The following is a 21827-nucleotide window of genomic DNA, read 5'->3' on the forward strand; positions in this document are numbered from 1 at the left end:
ACTGTCCACAGCGCGCTCGGCTATACTCAGTATGCTTTATTCTTCTCGTGAGAGGCAATGTTTCTACAGCTGTTATGCTTTACATTATAGATTTACAAATCCCAGCGGATTTGGGCTACTTCCGGGCACCCTCGGAGTATGGAATATGCTTGGAGGAGAACCCACAGGCGGGTGCAGTGCAGGCAACACCTTCCATGTAACCAGGCTGGGACGCAACCTGTGTTAGGTGCATTTCTCTGCACCCACCATATACTACGGAACACGGTCGCACCAAGGTCTACGTTTGGACGGTTCTCGCGACAAAAGCCGAAGCACTATTGATTTCGAGGACACAGTAAGAAGCAAGCTGCTATCTTGAAGCACAGGCGCTCTCTAAACTCCCCTCAACAGAGGGATCCCCACCACCATCACAATTAACCCACCTTTCTCCACATTCCTCTAGAAACATTTTGCGCGAGAGTGAAGGCTAAGTAATTATTAATGAAAAATTTCAACTCCGTTTTGAGAATTGTCACAACAGATGTCTGATCGCCACGTAGCACTCTGGCTTTCAGTGTCCATGTTGAAATAAAAAGAAAACCTTCTACAGCCAGCTGTACTGGATCATGACTTGGACAACCAGAAGTAATTGCCAAACCTGGCTTTAAATAGAGGGCGGTTGCAATGCCCAGAGACCATATGATAGACGTGCCGCGCCTGGCCCCGTTGCTCCCCGGTCTGTATTACTCGTACCGTACGGAAAACGCTGGCGCATAATTGGAAAGGTAAATAGCAACACAGCCACAAAGTATTTCCAGAATTTTTTTATTTCTGGCGTTGTTTGCTGCGCGTCTACTGCTTTTATAGCGTGAAAGCGCTAATCCGGAGTTCAGATCCTAGCGAAATCCTGTCGTGCTGAACTATGTTCCGAGGTTCAGAGTCTAGCAAACAGAAATCCCTTGAGTATCCACGAAAGGGAGCCTAACCCACGGCGGCAGGAAAAGACAAGCTTCAAACGCCACTGCACAAGCGCACGAGGTTATTGTCGCTATTTCTTTTTAAACATGGTATTTAAGACAGTGAAGCAATGTTCTTTGTATATGAGCCATGTAAAAACCATGAAACAGCCGAAAACCCCAGTCCTGTTGTTGGCCCAGTTTTAAAGTGGACTACAATCTCGCGCTATCCTCTGCACATTGTCGTCTTCACAAACTTCCACCTGCTCCATCGTGCAGCAGTGATGATGATGATGTCCTCAGGCTTAATGGCACATGCCCACCACAGCCCGCTTGTCATCGTGTTCTACGCTGCAGCACAAATCCGTGTTTTCGCACTCATTCGAAAGTGGTGCACATTCTGTGTGGATTTTTTTTCCGTGCCCCATACTTCCAATTTTGAATGAGACTTAAATTATGTACGGGATACGTGCACCTTTGCAATTTTTAACAGGGCATTCGATTGTCATTTTAGACAGCTGTGAACCTCTTCAATCTAGTGGACTTTCTTGGGATGCCTTAGCTAAGCTTTAGAGGGTACGAAAGGTACTTTGCATGCTTGTTTTCGGAGATGAAATCTTTGTGCTCCTTTTTTTTTAGGCTGCAGCCACCTTTTTTCATCTCTCTCAAAGAGCCCTTGGAATGGACTCCTTCAAGAATTTCATCATGTTCATGGTGGCAGCACTAGCGCCTCTGATAACTGTCCCTTGCCGCTGTGCACGAGATTGTCGGCTAAATCCGCAGGAGTGCGGTGCGATGCAGGTAAGATAAAACAATGGTGTTTTATCTTCTGAAAATGAATAAAACTCATGTGTAAAAACTTCTTCCGAAGAATATACCATTTTGAAATCAACTTTTGAGCAATGAATATCCATGCACGCCGAAGGGAGGGCAGAGCGAGGTTTTCTTAGGCACTGCGCGTAGAGACACCGCGGGGCGGATTTGTGACCAAGGTTTTCGTATAATATTGTTGCTCCAGTTCTACTACGCAAAGTTTTGTAGACTATTATTCTCTCTTAATTTGTAGGGATGCACGTATAGTTTCAGCATTACGTCGAATGATGGCAATACGAAATTGTCTACTTGCGGAAGACACTGGCTATAAGCGCAGCCGGGTAAGGCGAGCTGGAGAGGAGCAGGCAGAACTGCGGCACATGGATGACAAGCAGTTCTGTGTTTATGGTGTTCTCAGTTGCCATGTGGTGTTTACGGCATTATAATGTCCAGGTTTAGTGCAGCCGTATAAAGTAATCTTTCTTCGCACAACAAGCAGCTTCTCTTTGGAAAGGGAAAGAAAACCTTCACAGTTCACTGCGAGTTATTCGACACTGGCTGTGCATTTGCAGACCTCTAAGCATTGCAAGGGAGGAATGCGGACATTAACAGATTAATAGGTGGAAATTAATTTCATTTAAAACATGAATACATGTTTTGCTTAGGCTACTTTAAAATCCTGTTCTAAATCTCGGGCATCCAGCCAAAATAGGTGACTTGAATGTCTATTGAGCTAAAACTAAAGTAAATGTTCGCGCACCTGCGAATGTGACATTTCGACGATGGTACGACATAGTTTTAAAAATTATTTTAGCGAGAATCAAGAACACTGAAAATTTAACAAAGGTTCATAGTTGCAATATGATAAGATCTGCTGTAATTCTACTTGCACAAACTTTTTGATGCTCAAGATGAAGAGCTCGATGGTGATCTCATGATTGCTGTTCGGAATCTGGAACTTATATTAAGGATTTCGCAACTAACTATCATTGTGCTGGTGGTTGCCTGCTGGTGGCTAACTGATTGAGCACCCTTACATTTTGTCAACCTCTGAAACACGTGTCTTCTCATCAGTGCAATTCACGTTTCAAACTACCCTAGCTATTGTGAGCTTGCTCACGTGCACTACTTCCCTTCCGCTAACTATGATTCATTTTTGCATATAGATTGGTGGCTTATCTGAAATATTTCATTCAGCCTCCCCTTAAAATGCCAGATAACAAGCTGGCATCAAAGTGCTAAAAATATCGGATTAAACACTGTGAAGAGAGAGATATTTTGTTGCCCACAATGAAGCCTATATCGTCAAGCTGCGACTAGAGCAGCTTTTTTCCCCGTCCAACTTGATCTTCTAAAGAGAGTAAATAATTTTTAACCTCTGGACCAAATATACAGTCAAGTTTATATCAACAGAATGGCGGGTTAGGCAGTGAAACTGGTCAGACGCGACAGTTTCGAGAACTAGGTGGTACATTAGGAAATGTGTTGAATAAATGAATCTACTCTTGATATAAACTACGGCATTGTAACTATTAAGCGACCATTGTCATCAAAAACGGAGCTTTCTAATCTTCGAAAAATCAAACAGTACAATAAGGCTCTACCGGCTGATTTAGCGAGTAAAATATTGAGGTCGACATCAACAAAATGACCCGGATTGCAGAGGCATGTGGTGCACTCAATTTGAGATCCACACATCACTTTGCAGGGAGGGAGTTTGAATAAAAGGCCGATAATGTTTTTAAATTCTCTTTGCTCAGTACAAACAGCATTATTGCTGCAGAACAAACGTTAAAATACTGAAAATGAGCGAGAAGACCATTCCTTTACTATCAACTACATTTAGATGGAGGTGTCGTGGTGCCCTCTGTGTCCCTTTTCAGTACGTGCCAATAAACGCCTGTAGTGTTACAAATGTGCTATCTGTTTAGAGTCTTCGATTTTCTACATGACAACAGTTTAAACCAGTTGTCGTGCTTAGTACCACTGCTGCATTGACTGCGCAGTGTCTGAATCTAGAGAAAGAGCAAAGTGAACTGAGTGTTTTGGGAAAATTTTTTTGCCCATCATAATGAACAGTGAAATAGAGAAAGCACATTTCTTTCTCACGAGAACATAATACAAGGCGGCAATATTTCATCATTTTATTAGCAATACGATGACAAAACACAATATAAAACATGTAGGATGTCGATCTGGCGCTGTCTGCTGCATTTATTGCGTTGATGTGGTCGCAGGTCCTCTCAGATTTTGCTGTGCTCAACGACCTTGCCAGTTCGGAATCCAAGCCGCCTGTGTTCTGCGAAGTTTTCCAGAGAATCTCTTTATCCGAGGACGGCAGCACGGCTCAGTACACTCTGGTTTTTACGAATTCCGGAGACAGAACTCCGTGAGTTGCAATCACAGGCCAGCAGGAAGTTTGAGAGCTGATATATCCTCCTTATCTTCGATATTACGTTGCCGTACAGGACAGTAAATGCTGCAGGTGCAAGAATAAGGCAATACGCGCAAGGCGCATACTCCAGACTGATTTTTCAGTGGAGAAATAACAGCATATTTATGTAACTACCGTATAAACAGAAATTATTTTCAGCTCCAATACAGGGAGACTAAACATATCAGTGTGGACTCGCAGCTGACCTAAGGTCGGATGTCACTTCGAGCATGCGTTTGACTTTAACCGCAACATTCCGAATTTTGTTGCGAAGGCAACACTACGCTAGTCGCTGAGCCATTTTGCGGAGCCGAGGAAATGCCATACTGCGCATTCGCGAGGAGCAGTGACGTCACACGTCGCACAACTGGCCCGCCGCCGCCGTCACTGCGAGGGTAACTCAGAGGTGTCGCTGCCGCGCTCGCCAGATGTCATGCGCAGTAGCGGCGCATAGCTATTGTTGCGGGGCCGCCGACTAGAGCACGCTAGCTGTGCGTAGTGACGTCAATTGCTCCTCGCGCATGCGCAGTACCGTCGTGGAAGAGTACTGGAAGCGGCGAGACTGTGGGCAATGTAGCTGAGGCAGCAATATATGGCTACGCGCAGATGTTTTCGCAATCCTCCAGGTTAAACCAGAGCTAAGCCACAACCAATTTATTTCAATGATGACAGTGTGCATGCTTCCGTCGAAAGTTTTTTGTTCTCTCAGCACTTGAATCTAGCCGCAGAACATTTGCTGTTTTAAAAGGGCGCGTTTATCGAGCAAGCAGTTACCCCAGGGATAAAGAGAAGCAGTGAAAGCGGGCGCGTTACCTGCAGCGGTCCCTTATCAAGGAGTGTGCGGAATGCTTCGAATGGCGCACTGCCTACGTCGGGCGCGAATGAGGGGACAGTTATTCCTTTCTCAGCATTCTGCGTTCTTGCCTTCGATCTAGATGCATATGTAGACTTCAAAGATGGGCATTTAAAGGAAAAAACAGTTTAAGGAATGCAAGGAAACAAAAACATATTTTCCAAAGTGAACAGAAAGCACAATTATTCGATTCACAAGCAAAGTGGATGGATTTCGACCGCGAATGAGGGAGTTTTTTCTTGGCTAATATTAAAGGCAGTAGGGTTTCCTTAAGGCGGAAATGTTTAAAAACACCTGCAGTAAATAAAATGGGCGGGCTGTTCACACTCACGGAAGAAATGCATCGTGCCCCAGGGACAGCAATTTTCCTCGTCGGAAGATTTGTTGTGAACGTGTTAGAGGGGGTGCGACAGTTTAATCGACGTCTTCAGCATAGGGAAGGTGCATTAGCGTAGACATATGCTGGTTTTCCGGACGTCGACTGTTCACGCGCAGTCTCCGCGCCTGCCCCCCCACTCCGCTCCCCCCAAGCCAACGTGGAAGCGCAAGAGGCGTCTCCGGTAAGCTAAAAACATGTGGTGAGTCGCTCACTGATCCGATTCATAGGCCGTAGGCATGAACAGCTCTTTGGTTCGTTGCTGGGAACAGAGTGTAAATTGACCCACTATATTGTGAGCTGTCTTCCTTGGAAAGCAGTGAATAGCAGAAATAGCAGTAAGCAGAAATAGTGCACTATTGCATGAGAGTTCAATGAAAGAAACAAAAATTGCTTGCCAGGTACTGTAACCGTCCTATGTGTGAAGGATCATAGCTAGACCGTCCCGAAGAACGGAGCTCTGTCGGTCGTAGTTCCGGGGTTGGGCGTCAGCACTGTTGGATCCCCGAAGTCGTGCCGGAGTGCTCGTTTAAAACTAACTTCGCACGGGTTTGCTGCCGGCGCTCACCGTTCCTTATATATAGGACGCGCCGCGTGTATTTTTCCCTTCGCGTCAAAGCAAGCGAGCACGAAACTTCGATATTACAAATACTCTCTAATACTCCCACCGGGCTCACTCGGTCATCGCTAACGCGGCCGGGGAATTGTCCAGAGACTTCGAGCTTTTCTTCTCCCGTCAGTCGCCGGCACGGCTGTATGAAGTGGAGACTGCTGCACAGGACAGGCGCAAAGCTTCGCGCTTTCTGTTTCTCGTTGTGGAGTTTTCTCTTTGTTCTGTACCTTCGTACGTCGTGTGCGGTAGCGTTCATTTCGCGCAAAGCCGGCTTCATTAATCTGCTCCGAATGTGCACCTAACTTAGTGAAATCTGGATTCTGTCTTTAGTTACCGTTTTCTGGTGGTAGTCAGTGCTTTCCTAGGAATGCTGCTTCAACAAAATAAAGTTGTGTGCACCTGGATAACGAAAAGTTTCATAAATCCTTAAATATTATAGGTACTAAATACGTGGCTTTCCTGGAATTCGCACAATAAATATGCGTCAGGCAGGGTGCGCCAATTTTAGTTACACGTGTTAATTACAAATACATGAAAACAGAAGCGCGTCTCTAAATGATGATAGAGGTAGGCGTCTAAACATATTTTTTGGTAGCTGCCACTTCGAATGAATACGCTTCAATTGTTTTGGAAACTGTTTATTTCGTCAAAATGTAGATGCAGACGGCTAGCGGCGACCTTAGCGCCCACTCGGTGGACAAGGCTTGAATGCCCGGACCTGAGTTGACACAAGTGGTCTCTCATTGCTCAAGAAAAAGAAATTGCACTAGATCATCCGGTGCAGGTTGTTCTTTACACTGCCATAAAATGCGATCATACGTGGCTGTTTCGGCAAAGAACCTGCACACGGGTCAAAATAATCCGGGTACATTTTTGCAAATAGATACGGGGCCAAGAAAGCACCTCGTTCGCGGTCTCCTGCAGGTCGCCTCTTGTGCCTTATTTATTATTTTGTCAGGTGGTAAAAATTGGTGGCTTTCTAATTCGAAATCTCGGTGGACCGTCCGTGTCCGTGGATTACTCCAAGGGGGAGCTGTCATCTTTTCACGATATCGCAAGCCAATACGCGGCAAGGAAAGGACCGCATTCGACATGGCGCAAAAGACAATCTGCGATCGACTGGCACCTTGAGAATCTCTTTCAATCTCTTCCAACCGATGCTGTAGGCCACTGGTTCCAGGAAAAGTAGGCCACAGGGTCCATAAAATGATTCCAATGAAACCATAGGCTATAAGTATGGCACATGAATGTATGCACAAGGAATAAACACTGAAGAAAAATAGCACGACTGTAGAGAACGAGGTGGTAGCCTTAACATTGGTATTATAGGGCCGGGTGTGTTATTGAGGCCACGTCCAACACGACGACTATCGAGTGATAGCTTTCAAGGCAAAGGAAAATTGTTTCATCCTAGCTGCAGGATACTAAGCTGGCGCCTTTTTGTTTCAATTTTCCGACCACAAAGCCACTGAATATATTCATAATATATGGCCGAGTAAAACTCAGTGAGAGTACAGGCAATGTTTGAGTACTGTGACTGCTGTTGACTCATTTTTTCGCCTTCTTCGTTTCTTCATTTTATTGCAGACTATATGACACATGTACCTTTCAGGCTGCGAACAGTACGCTGATATACATGAGCTGCGCAACCTGTGAGTGGTCTAAGTGCAAAATTTTACCCTTAAACACGTATGGACACCTAATTTTGGTGGCGTATTTTCTTCTCTAGAATGATGCGGAAGACACTACTCTGCTTGTATCGCCACGTGGTATTCACCTACGACCGCTGAATAATTTATAATAAAATTTTTCTCTCAGGCTGTTTCGGTTTTGGTTTGACCCGAACGATGACTGTGAAGTCAAAGTCGGCTTATTCGACACGTAGGGAAGAAAAATATGCAGTATAATCGCTGCTTCTAATTAGTTTTCATTATTTCTCTGGATGCTGGCTGGCTTTAGCATTACAGTGAATTAAAACTACGAAGCAGTGATTACATAGCAGTTTTTTCATGCGTCGCGTGGTCTATACGCACTTTTGTTGTCGGTGTCGTCCTTCGGCCGTTGAAATCAAACCAATATGAGAAAGAAATTTGATTATAATGCATTTAGCGGCATTAGAAGAATATCATGTAATAATCTAGGTATCATGATGCCTTAGGCGGCATTACAAATAAAGTCACCCTCTCAGCAATGAGGCATCTATACCGAGGAGAGGGCTGAGTCGGGCTGGTTGGTTCATGTTGAATGGTGCGGCAAAACAGCGCTGACGGACGGGACGGAAGAAGACGAGACAGACACATGCGCTGAGCACATACAACAGATGAGCGGAGGCAATAGGCAGAAAGGAAAGTGCCCGATGCACAAGAAATGAATTCAAGGGGAGGGCTGAGTCGGGCTGGTTGGTTCATGTTGAATGGTGCGGCAAAGCAGCGCTGATTCGTTCTGTTGTATGTGCTCAGCGCATGTGTCTGTCTCGTCTTCTTCCGTGCCGTCCGTCAGCGCTGTTTTGACGTACCATTCAGCATCTATACCGCTTTAGGAGCATGCCAGTAGTGATTGGCATTGTTCTTTCATTGCTGCTCATTCGTAGTGTCAAGTTTATTTTCATAAGAAAACATACTAAAAAACAAGAAATGAAGTTAACGATCTGGTATCTTAGGAATTACAAACAGAAGGGAATACTGACCATTCCCGTGCATATGTGTCCGAAAACCGGCTAGCAGAAAGGAGGTGAGTATCTTTCAGAAAGCAGTGTATTCAAAACAGAACCACAGTCGGCCAATGTATGTCATATCTCAGCGAAAGTGTGAACGCCAAAGTGCTCTATGTGATGAAGATATAAATAACACCGACGATTACCAAGCATTGAAAACAATATAGATGGGCAGTTGTTTTATTTATCTTCAAAAACTGCTACGAGAAGGAACATAAATTTGGGTTCCATCAGACGAACGGATTTTTTCAAAAATCGTACCCTTCTGAAAAAGCGCATGCCTTCTGGCACGATTTGCCAGAGGACGGCAGCAAATGTTGCAAGGTGTATCTCTTTCTTAAAGGCATACAGCTTAGAAATGAGCACTGAGTTGAGAAATGAGTTCAGAAATATTGATGCTAATCTTCTTTGGAAAGGCAAGAAAACGCAATTTGGCACCAGCTTCAACACAACTCAAGGTTTAGTTGGCGAAAATTTGTGTATATTGGACTGCGACCGGAGCTTTCGAATCGGAACAGTCATTTTGTCTTAGGCATGACACCATGCCGCAATGCGCCTTAAGTAAAGTTTGTTTTATGAAAGAAACTAAACGCGGAATTTAGATTCCTCCTGACAATACTCATCATATTCAATGTTGCTTTAAAATTCGTGCTTTCAACTAAATCCTAAGAACATGAGTCTCTGATACATTTCTTCTTCACCGTTCTCACAGATTTCAACTTCGTCTACCACTTCATAGTCGACTATGTCAACGAAGATCATTGCTTTGTCGGCCACGCTAACTTAACTGAGAACAGCGATTCTAGTAAGTACACAAGCTACGTCTACGGCTTGTAACGGGACCCTGCTGAATTACGTAGCACCATTTTTGGCTTAAACGTCAACACGCAAGGCAGTCTCAGAGAGAGGAAGAGCAAACGGACGGTACTCTGAAGGGCATTCAGACTAGCTACCACCGAGTGGTCAGAGAAACTATGCTGGCATAAGCGCAATCATAAAGAAATGAAGTCTTGGAATTTCGTCTACACTTCGAAGTCAGTTTCTCCTCATCAAATTGATGATACAGTGAATCAGAGCACGTGGGGACGACTGTATTATGATAGCAGCTGATTGTTGAGAATCAGAAAAAAAAAGAGGCAGCCGTCTCGCCTATTATGACTAGCCGTCTAAATAGGTGCTAGTCTAAATTACACCTTCCATAGCCTAACCACTAATGGCGCGGCGGCCATTGGAATTGGTTGTCTGCGCTCAGGTATAGCACTTCTATATTTGCAGTTCTGTGTAGCTTACCAACTCGCGGTGTCTTGGAAGATAATAACGCATGCCAGCAAAGCAGGAAAAGGCGCACAAGAGAACTTTCTCTCTGCATCCAAGTGTCTACAAAGGTCTGACCGACGTAGACCTTCAGTAGCGGCTTTACTATTACTACGTTAGGGAATTGATGATGCGCCTTTGAGCTCACGTTACACACGTAGTCCGTGCAATCGAAAAGCTGACCAGCTAATAGCCACAAAAGCTTGATAGCTTCTCATCACGAAGATGACAAATCTATGTGGATGTTTAGAGACCCGTATTAAGGGAGACTTCGATGTGGTGTTATTGTCGCGATGACTTTTTACTACAAGTGATTACACACCTGCATTAAATTGCCTTAAATAGGTTGCATTTCCTTCCACCATGAAATAGTTCTCGAAAGCAAGCAACTTTTATATCAAGTTCTGCATAATTCTGAAACATTAGAAAGGTCAGAACTTCAACCAGTAATTGTGTTGTTAAGAACCTGCGATCTTCATCAATATACCTCGAGTTTTACTGAATACTTTAAAACTCCAAAAATTACTGACTTGGGTAATTGAAAGAAATTATCTTCAGGAACAAACAGCAAGCCACAGTGGAAGTCTGTTAGGATAGTAAACTGCAACAGTCGTAGATATTGTCACGTAGTGGTTACGGCAGGCCAGGCAGTGAGGAATACAGCGAAAGAATGATTACAAAAGAAGCTGTGTATTGGGCTGACTTGCTTCCAAAAGGAACTGAATGACTCGGCGGCGGCGAAACCAAGAAGCGTGCTCGGCGGTTGTCCAAAAGAAATGTCTGCAGTTCTTGGCAGCAATAAATGTAAACAATTTAAAGCTGAGAGGGAGCATTCTATACGAGCAACCAAGAACAACTATGACAATGTGCAAAAATGTGGTAGTAGTTGTTCGTGGCCACGATCAATCGGTTCGGTCGGATCTCACGTAACAACAAAATAATAAAGCCGCCTGTCGGCTGCTTTCAGCAAAAAAGAACAAACTATACAGATGCGCGGCATCATTTCCTTCTGAAATAAGCATCAGCTCGAAAATTTACCTTGAAAAAAAAATCCAAAATAACAATAAGTAAACGCAGAAGCTAAAAACCAGTAGGACTGAAAAAAACATTTGCGTGCGTTAGCGTCCACAATAAGTCTTTAGCGCACCATGTGCGAAACTTCTTCACGGGAAGGGGGCCTCTGTGATGGTGTCGCTCTGACGGGAGACACTTCGTAGACAACCTCTCGAAGTCGACGAATAATCTTGTATGGGCCGCAAGGCACTCCTCTATCGTCGAATACATATCCTCGAAACAGACTGCGATCGGCTTGCATACGCGATCTCTTTATTCAGTTCATCGTTTTTCTGAACGAGAAGGGCGCCTAGTCCCTCGCGGTGCTTCCGTCGGTATGAATTTCAAACTAGGCGTCTTCATCAAAGCGCATGAGGACCAGAGTAGATTATAAGCAACGCTGAATGTCACTGAAGGCTTCCGCTTGAGCCGCTTCCCTTATAAACGGCAAGCCTGCTTTTGTCATTCGGGTTAGAGGCTCTGCAATGCGGGAAAAGTTCTTGACGAATCGTATGTAATGCGCGCTGTCCAAGCAATCTGCGCAGAGTTTTTTTTTTTTTTGGTCGGCCAGTGGCTGACACTGGGATAGCGGCTGTCTTCTCTGGGTTCGAACGTGCTCTACCTTCCGTTACAATGCAGCCTGGAAACAGCAACTCTTTATAAGCGAAGTTGCAATTATCTGCTTTCAAGGTTAGTACGGGCGACTTGATTGCATCAAGCACTGTTCGAAGCCTTTTCAGGTGGTCATCAAAGTTCAGGACACAGACGACAACGTCATGTGCTACACGAGACAAATCTGCCAATTCAGGCCTGCCAGTACTGGATTCATTATCGATTGGAAAGTTACTGGCGCGGAACTTAGTCTGAGTGACCTCATCCTGGTCTCGAAGAGGCTATCAAGTGTGGTGAATGCGTCCTTCTCTCGGTCTCTTTCATCGAATTCTATTCGCCAGTAGCCGGTCGAGTGTGTCGTCGATACGGGGGAGGGGTAAAGAGCCTGCGTTTTCAGGTTGTTCCAGCAGGAGTAATCTAGGCGGAACCGAAGTATGCCGTCCTTTTTTCTCACCTAACAACCGGTGCCTCCCAAGGGCTCTTCGACGCCTGGATGACGTCGTCACGAAGCATCTCTTCAAATGCACTTTATCCTGGATAGCTTGTCTTTCTCGCGGCGACACACAGTACGGTCTTTGCCGAGGAGGTTGGGCGTGTTCGTCGTTGTAATGCGAAGTTTGGCGTTTGTCGGACTTTCCATGACGACGAAAAGCACTCGCTAGCACTTTGAAGAGCGTTGCGTATTTGAACCTGTTGGTGTAGCTGCAGGGCTGAGTTGATGTCGAAACTGGACCAGTTATCTTGGTCAGGCCAATTTTGTGCGGACCGTCGAAGAGGGCGAAGGCGTCTCGTAGGTCGGATATTTCGTCCAAGAAAGCAATCATCATTCATCTGTTAACATGCCCGTCTTCTTCGCTGAAGTTCGTCACTAGTACGTCAGCTTGTCATTGCGAAAATGTGCAATGCCTCAGTGATATAGACATTGAGCCATGGAGGGCACTTCCCAACCAAATTGAAGAAACAGAGTGGCAGATTCACTGTGGAAGATACAGTCACGGTGAACAGCTCGAGCATCTGGATAGGTAGCCGGCGCTTCAAGGCAAGGCCACCCAAAAAGACGGAGGCATGGGTTAAATCAAACACCGCAATCTCGAACAGGCTAGTACCGAGTCCGAGAAGCCATTTTGCGCAAGCACACGTGCAGTGCAGTTGTCTCTTCAAAGGAACTGGGGTTGTCTCTTCAAAGGAACTGGCCGCTTCTCCAAGTATTGGCAGCACAGAATTCCTTGAAGAGGGCAAGCGGGTCAACCATGGCAATTTCGTCGGGATGTCACAATCTTTGAGTAATACACATACCAGCCTGGCAGACCTATTCCGAATCATTTACACACTATGTCCACAGTGTACGCTGTGCCTCTGCAGGTGCCAAAACAGGTGCAATAAACGCAGGTGTCCAGACGAAAAGGCTTAGATGACACACTGGTCAGTAAGGAGTGGGCTTTACAGTGCTAGCTGCTTTAGATGCTAGAAGGCAGAAAGTTGTAACTGCTATCCGTTCATCTTGAAAAACGTAGGCGGTGCCTCTGAGACGCGAACACACCAATGCGTTGCGTCCTGTGGTTTCCTTTTTTGTGTGTCTTGATGTAAGCACCTGGATCTTGAAGATACAGTAACAGAAGCATTTGGCACGTTTGCTTCGACGGCCGTCGTGCTCACGCATCAACTAACATCTAGAAGGCCGCTTCCTATCCCCACACCAAACATACTGACAACCACAAGAATATGAGCAAATCTTCCGGCTCGTGAGCAGATCACTAGAAGCAGGCTATCCCTCCTTCGATTCTCGTGGAAAGACAAACTGCTCAACTAGCCTCTTACCGGTCCCGCTAGCCCTGACCGTGATGTACAGTACACTTCCATCCTGTTTCGGAACAGCCTAGATGTCGTATAAGCTATTGTTTTGCCACTGGAGATATCAGGTTATCTAGTCATTTACGCTGCTTATGGTTGTTGGCAAAAAAATGTATAGAAAATAACCCTCATTATCAAAAATGAAGCGTGCTCTGGAAAAAATCGAGAGTATTTTAACTCTTCTAAACCTAGTTAGACATAGCGAAAGCTCATTACACTTGGCTACGCTTGGTTAGGCGCTTGAAACGCCTCCAAGGCCTTTCAGGCACACTGTCAGCCGCGCTCTCATATTTGGCGAAACTACATGCGACAGCATCCTCGCATACTGAAGCTAAAGCTGAGTCACGTGCATAATCACATGGCCCCATCCGGCGAGGCGGAGGTCGGCGCACCGCGGCTGCAGCTGCGGCGAGTCACGTGATCTGGTGTCACAGCCTCTCCTCCAGAGCTCCTCCTTTCAAGGTCAAAGTGGAACACCCGGTGACTTTTGCGAAGCGTGCATAGTGCAATTCTCGCTCCAAAACGTTTACTCTAGATCTGCCTCACATTCTAGCCGCGTGGTATTCCTGCCAGCAGGTAGAGCGTACTGGTCCCTCCCTTCATATTATGAAACACATCACGCCAGTGCCGAACACTGGTAGCCGAAATAGCCTTTTTTTTTACCTTCGCTGACATCCCGCCATTTTTTATGATCGCGATATTACGAAAGTGCCGCTATTATTTTACCTTCATGCTACAACACCTTCAGCTGCGTGTGTGTTGCCAAGGCAACTGGCTAAAATAATTGACATTCTGACCTAAAAGAGTGTATTACCAGGTGTTCATTAAACTGAATCAAATAATTCATGTTCAATGCGCTTTTTCTCCTCGTTTCAGAGCACTACTATTTGCTCGCCAATCCCGACTCGGATATCTCAGAATATCATGCGTGCTTCAATAGGATCGATGCGTACTCTGGCGGCATCGTCACTTCTATGCGAGACGGAAAAAAATGCGAAAAGGTTCCTCCGAAGCTACCCTGAGGAACGAAATACATGCTGAAAACCTCCTTGGTTTCCTTATGTATAACGGTGCTTCGGTTTAAAAAGCGTTAAAAACATTACGCAAAGTTTCTCTACCAGTTCTGGTATACTACTACATGTGTTTTATTACACTAGTGCTGGAATAAATGATAAGGCACTTGATTGCTATCGTCGCCTAAAAGGTATGCTATGATGTGCAATAAAAAGTGCGCTACATTCGTGCTTTTCAATTCACGACTTCAAGTGACTGTGATCATTACTGCTATAACGAAGCTAGTGCGATTTATTTTGCCGTGCATAATGAATATCGCTTGCTGATAAAAATTCAATGCAACTAAAAGTTAAAATCATAGCACCAAAGCAAGGTGCTAAGTTGAACTGCTATGGGACGTTTCTCCGAGCGCAGTGAAAACACTCGCACATAGCAAAATTAGCAACACTCTCAATTAGCAACACTCGATTTTAAATGTGGCCCATCGTTTGCCACCTTCATTCACTCAAATATAGACACACTTTTAGCACGTGTCGTTGCTAGTGTGCATCCAGCATCAGTGAAGTTTTGCTGAAGTTCGCATTAAACACGCGCGAACCGATTTCATACTTTCCTTTGTAACGAACAACTGCGTACTGGACTGCCCTGGCCACTTCAGTCATGTAATAGGAGCCTACTTGAAAATCCACACCTGAATTGGTTCTGTGAGCACCCAGCTTAACACTCACATTACCTTTCAAAAAATAACACCTTTGCAGATCCCCAACTGCTTGGTGAGCTGCGGGAGCTCTAATTTGGCACTATCACGGTGGTTATTTCGAACAGCCAAAACAACACAAGTATGCAATGTGTTGGATGGCCGGGAAAAGTAATTAGAAGGCTTCACCAGTGCCACACCTTACTATACGTGGCAACGATGACTTCCTTAAGAAAGATGAATTTATAATGCTGGAGCAGAATCGAAAAAAGAAAAATCTGCAACCTGATTTCATAATAAGGCGGAAGATCGAGCGCAGTCAGTATTGTAATCAATTCTTTAGCCTCCTCGCTTGAAGCGAGTATGAGGGGGCCTCCATTGGGCACAGTCTGGCCAGTTGTCTACATTCGTTTGTATAAATAACGAGGCAAACTTCTTTTATATATGTACCGTCATTTCCTGTTGTGTTTCGCTACTCTTAAACTTCGTGAATATGTGCAGCGCTGTGACAGGCAGATATCCTTCCAAACTATAGAATGCTGGTTATGTGAGACCGCCGGATGGCACTTGTCCCGTCCTTACCGTGTTCTGGCCCTCGTTTTCTTGCGCCATTTTACTCTATTTAAAATCGCAAATAAAACATTTGTAGTTATGCACATCGCATTCTTCTGCACTATATGGAGCATGTTTTGTTTGTATTTTGTTACAGTGTCCCGAATAGGATATCCATAAACCAGTGTGAAAATACAAACTCATTATTGACCAATACTTTAATGCTTCAAGACAGGAGAAAGCGTAGCCACGACATAAAGGCAACAGAGTGAGCGGGATCGGAACGAATGTAATTAAGATGTGAAGGACGTATTTCGCAAAAAATTTGTCCACGGCATTTCACTTCGGACTTTATTTCTATGCCAGAAGTGTATCTATGCGTGTATCTATGCGTGTATCTGCGTGTAAAATGCGTGTACCTATGTGTGTAACAGAGTTTCGCCTTGTAAGCAATCTCTGTTCATGAAGTGCGCGCTCTCCAACTCTGCCAAAATAAGCAGCTCATAAGGTTTGCATTACCGTTCAGGTAAGGACGAAGCAGGGAAAAACTAACACTTAGAATCAGTGTGGATTCTTATGTGACAAGTTATATTTATGTTAAATATGTAATTAATATAAATATTATGTAATCAAGGCCCTAAAATGACGCCTTATGGAGTAGCGAATCCGAGTGTTTTGAATTCTCGCTCAAAACCAATAATGTGAACCCGATGCCGAGGCTTACTTCGAAAGCTTCCCAAAGAGCCAAAAGGTACCACAAAAACAAAATTATTCATTTTTTTTTACTGGAGATACGTGAATAATGTCATCAAAATTTTTGAGTGGCTGACAGACAGAGCCAGCACGCTTTGTTCGCACCCGAATGATAATAATCCATTATGGTGTGTTATTTCACCTTTGTCCACCGTTTAAAAGTGAAACATGAAGAAGGAGATCTTATGATGTTGCTCTTGTTTCAAAAACAGCTCAGTATTTCACGAAATAGATTTTAAATGCCCTTAGAGGAAACAGGCAAAACAATATATTGTAGAGCGCATTTATTACTACCCTCGTGATTTGAAGGCGTAATAATTTAAATGTTTTCTTTTTGAATATTTATTTATTTTTCATTTTCTAAGTCTTCCGTTGTATTGACACACTTCCACATGAGCACATAGTAGTAAGGCGAAGCATATATTGCGTTCAGGTTTTTACGCCAAGCAGCAGCGCGGTTGTTTATTTTTGGACGTAATGTTATTTCTGCCAAACGATTCTTCAACTGAGGGACGTGCAAGAACAGCCAAACTTTAAAACAGAGTGGCTCTTCTTGGTGACGTGCACAGCCTTGCCTCCCATTTAGTGTTCTGTTGCTTTGTCTTTATGAGATGTCTTTCGTGGCGTTTCCTATAATCTTTGTAAATTGATCGTGAAAACAGAACGTATTTTGAGTATAACAAATGGCATTTGTTTTAAGCAAAAGCGGTTTTGCGGCCTATTCTCTGATAATTTGGAGGAACTGCTTTACCGCAACATTTGTAACCAGTGTAAGTCGCAGGATTTGCTCTTACTGAAAGAAGGCTATACAGCAAGCGCATCTAGAAAGAGATTACCACAGCTGTAGCCCTGTGGGTATAGCATACCTCTCGCATGGGGCAGCTGCGGGGTAGGATCGCCGGCGCCGTCAGGCACCCATCGGGGACGTATTGGGTGAAATCTTTCGCCTGGCCTGGTGCCCAGCTTATCTAGAGTAAAATGCTTGCAAAACGGATCTTTGAGCCTGACTGTGCAGACGGAAGTATCTCCTCTCCTGGCCGTCTTTGCTCAACGCTGGCCTTGCGCCATAAGAATATTTCATCATCATCATCAATTCGTGGGTATTACCTAGTCTTAAGAAAGCAATATTGCGTGTAGAAGCATAAATAAGTTAGTGATGGAAACAAATCAATCAAAAATATAATTAAGTTGATCCACTACGACAAACGCGAGTAGTCCTTCACCGCTTGTGGGTCTTTTATATATTGCTATTGAGGACGGGGCGTCGTTTGTGCCTTGGGTTGGTTTTGTCAATCATTATTTCATTTCAGGATCCATCACTATTTTTACCGCCACAGCGCTTAGACGTTTTTAAGGTCGTGAACTTTGCTTTGGTGAAGTAGGCTATACATTCCCATTTTGGGCTTGGTCGGAAATTTAGATCTTCGGTGTTTTTTGCCTGAAAAAACCTCATAAGGGACACTGCTGCGGATAAAAGATTTTAGTCTGCATTAATTATTGAATAATGGGCGCGCTGTATGACAGTCTCATTTATACGGTGGGGAAACATTGAAAACAAATATATTTAATCAGTTCAATGACCGTTTCATACGCAATGTGAGCACTTGCCCTAATTTTCGGGATTGAGACCACTTTTTAAAGGCTATGAAAGTGGCAGGTACTGCTAACACCATTGACTTTAACAAAAAATCTATGCATAGATTTGACTCACGGATAGAATGAATTTTTGTGAAAAGCTTATTGTTCTCCACCCTCCCCATCGTCATTCTAGATTCAAATAACAACGCCAAATTGAAGAGTTGCTCATAGGAATCAATACAGTGCATTTATTAAGAAGCAAGATGCCTGTTTTGCATGCCTCACTGCCCTTAAGCTAATTTATTTTGAGTGTTGTCTTTAACCTTAAAAACCAATACTAGAGAGTTATAGCATATCGTTACCGTGTTTACGTTACCGTTTACCGCGTTACCGGACGCCGGAGTTTCCGGTTAGCGCTGCGCACGCTAAAAGACGTTTTAGCATAGCGTCTCTCCGGTCTCTCCCGTAACAAGTTACCGTGAGGCGAAAACGAATGATGATGATGGTAGAAGCCCCAGCATTAATTACAAACAGAAATACGCATGCATTGAAAGCATTTCATTGCAGTGAGGTGCTACATGCTCTTTAATCATCTCTTTCTCTGTATATAAAGACGTGCTCACTACTTTTCTGCTAACGGCCGGCTCAGTGGCTTCAAAAGTACCCTGACCAGTAGACAAGTTTACTACACAGCACGCACTAAGCTTGTGTACGTAGCGCTTACTGCGTTGCGAATGCTGTAAAAACGCAGCTACAACACCTTCTGTTTGCCGCGCGCAGCGTCGCTTCTTTGGATGTTTGGATGCACGACTTGGATGTAAACATAGTGGCGCCATCTGGTGACAGTAAGTCAAAGCGCTTGAACTCTGGCCTGGAGAAACTTTTTTTTTCTGAATTTAGTGGTGAATATGACAAGCATTACCAGAATGTTTTTGTTGTTCCAGGAAGAAAACTATGAAAATAAAGAGAAGAATGTTAAAGCTGGCACAAAAGCTACAGTGTTGTTGCTTCCTTGGCTACGCGCTTGGAGGAAGGAAAATTTGCGACGCGGATAGTTAGGCTTAAGTGCTCGAAAATCACAGAATTATCTCAACAACATGGGCTAGTTGTCACTTAAACCTCGACGTATGGGTGAGAGTATGCGAAATAAAAGCGAACCGCTACCATTTGAGTGAGCTGTCGCATCAAAGAATCCAGCGGTGACATTCATTTATTCCGAAGCGGGCGAGCAGGGCGCCGCCATGTTTGTTTACAAGCGAACGCTAACTCTCTCCGCAACGCTAAAAAGTTTCCGTAAAGTGTGGGTTCAATCCAACCAGCGCAGTACTCACACTTTTAGCCTGCTGAAAGCAACAACGCTACAAGTCGCACGCATGATCACCCGCATCACCAACAGGCGACATGGCATGCGTGAAGAAGACACACTAAAACTAGTCAGAAGCCTAGTAGTTAGTCGAATCACGTACAGCCTACCCTACCAGTGCCTCAACAAAAATGAAATACAACAAGCGGATGCCCTGCTACGCAAAGCGTATAAGACAGCGCTCCGACTACCACGCAACACGTCTACAGAAAAACTCATGGCCCTGGGATTACACAACACCTTTGAGGAGCTACGAGAGGCGCAGCTTGAGTCGCAAAAACTCAGGCTGTTGCAAACAACGACAGGAAGAGCGCTCCTGCAGAGGCTCGGATACCGCGAGCAGATGCGAGAAATGTCGAGGACGGCAACGATCCCCGACGAGCTTCGCAAGACCCTCAAGGTAGCTCCAATACCAAAAAACATGGATCCCAACCTCCATCGAGGCAGAAGAGAAGCGAGGGCCGAATTCATTGAGAAAACATACGCTCCTCAAGCCACGACCGTGTATACAGACGCGTCTTGGAGAGGAGGAGATACCAAAATCGCTGTAGCGGCGGTGGTCGATTCGTCTTTACGCGAAATGACCAGCGCGTCTCTCCGAGGCTGCACAGCCGCAGAGTCCGAGGAAGTAGCCGTTGCTCTAGCGGTGGCGGAGGGCTATAGAACCGGGCGGTCACTAACAATACTCACGGACTCTCAAACAGCCTGCCGAAATTACATGAATGGCAGGATTGGTCGTCACGCGCTCCGTATACTCCTCGCAGTGAGCGACAGAATTAAAAACCAGGAAGAACAAAACGACAAGATCCCACACAAAATTGTGTGGGTACCGGGGCACACGGGGGTGACAGGGAACGAAGAGGCCGACAGGATAGCTCGAGGATACATTACTTTCCGAGCATCCGACGAGACCGCCGAACTCGCGCCAGCACCCAGGGAATATTCGGCCATACTACAAAACTATAGAGGCAGAAGAATGCGATATCCCCCACCGCACAAATCTCTCAGCAGAGAGGAAGCTGTCACTTGGAGACAATTACAAACAGGCTCTTTCCCAAACCTACATATACTAAACAAAATGCACCCTACGATATACACGGACAAATGTCCCTAGTGCGACGAAAAACCTACTCTATACCACATCACATGGGCCTGCCAAAACATACACGTGGTCCCCAAAATACAAAACCCGAGTGCGGAGCAGTGGGAGACTCTGCTGTCCAGCGACCGCTGTGAAGACCAACAAGGTCTGGTGCAGCGAGCTCAACGGGCGGCAGTGGCCAGCGGAGCCCTGGACTGAGCGCAACCGACCACTGATTAGAGGCGGACGACTTCGACAGAGAAGGCTCCTGGGGGTAGAACCAAGACGTCTCTGAAGGTGCCCTCAAACCGCAGGAAAAACCATTAGTGTAAATAAAGTTTTCCCTTCCTTTTCCTTTCCTTCCGTAAAGTGTTACCGGCCCGGTAATGGGCGCGCATGCGCAGATGTCGCCAGCCGAGCCCGGTAAACGGTAACCGAGCCCGGTAAACGGTAATGTAAACACGGTAACGATATGCTATATCTCTCTAATGCCACACCCTACCTATCGCTAACAACTGTTCTAAAAAGATTCCGAAGGGGGTTACTTTCTGCGGCCTTTCAGTACCTGTATATTCATGCCCTAAGAGCACAAGCAACCCGAGTTAGGAACGGTCACAAAATACACTGAAGCTAAGCTGTACAAGCAAAAAAGCCGACAAAAAACTTACTCGCGCAAACTGTATTTCAGTAACAACTTAGACTAAAATTAAATATTCAAAACAGAGTGCCTCATGCAACTGCGCAATGAACTCGAGGTTCATGATACAGGAGGAAAAGGGCGCAAAAAAACGTGGACAAAGCAGACAAACACGACAGGACCAGCGAGGTGCTTACCCTCGAGGTGCTTACCCTCGCAAAACACCTGGATGGAAAAACTGTCTAGCAGCTTTAAGCTCTGAGTCATGGGTAGTGTCAAAGCGCTGCAAGCAAAATTCCTGCTTTCGCTACTGCGGCCCTACTGCTGTGGCTGTCAGCTGTGAAGACGAAATTATGCATCCCGGTAACATCATAAGAACCACTGGAACATTTTATTGATTGGAACGCTTCTGAGAACTTCGGAAATACTAACGGACATGAGTTCTTGGAAAATCTGTGAAATGCTAAGACGTGCGAAGACTGTCAGTGGCCAAAACCAGCAGAACTCTTATATCCTAGGCGACCACCCCCAAAACCTGTCTTAAGATTTCAACATGTGGGATCGAACTTCGTTTTGCGCGGAATC

The 21827-nt window shown here is 45.0% G+C and overlaps 1 protein-coding gene across 1 annotated transcript; it reads left to right on the plus strand.

The window, feature by feature from the left end:
• The first annotated feature begins 1616 nt into the window (after window positions 1-1616).
• On the plus strand, window positions 1617-14589 carry LOC149333471 (uncharacterized). The gene is made up of 5 exons (XM_089557728.1): window positions 1617-1736; window positions 3986-4137; window positions 7612-7676; window positions 9450-9542; window positions 14444-14589. Exons 1-5 carry the CDS (start codon window positions 1617-1619, stop codon window positions 14587-14589), a joined length of 576 nt encoding a protein of 191 aa, XP_089413854.1.
• The last annotated feature ends 7238 nt before the right edge of the window (window positions 14590-21827 follow it).

The sequence above is a fragment of the Amblyomma mixtum genome, chromosome 8 (genome assembly GCF_055824585.1).
Source record: "Amblyomma mixtum isolate Tamu chromosome 8, ASM5582458v1, whole genome shotgun sequence".
NCBI lineage: Eukaryota > Metazoa > Arthropoda > Arachnida > Ixodida > Ixodidae > Amblyomma > Amblyomma mixtum.

Bases quoted from the DNA above. Each gene is read 5' to 3' on its own strand.
- LOC149333471 (XM_089557728.1), top strand. From the start codon at position 1,617: ATGGACTCCTTCAAGAATTTCATCATGTTCATGGTGGCAGCACTAGCG. The intron at 1,737-3,985 runs GTAAGATAAAAC...ATGTGGTCGCAG, and splicing joins AGGAGTGCGGTGCGATGCAG to GTCCTCTCAGATTTTGCTGT. The intron at 4,138-7,611 runs GTGAGTTGCAAT...ATTTTATTGCAG, and splicing joins AATTCCGGAGACAGAACTCC to ACTATATGACACATGTACCT.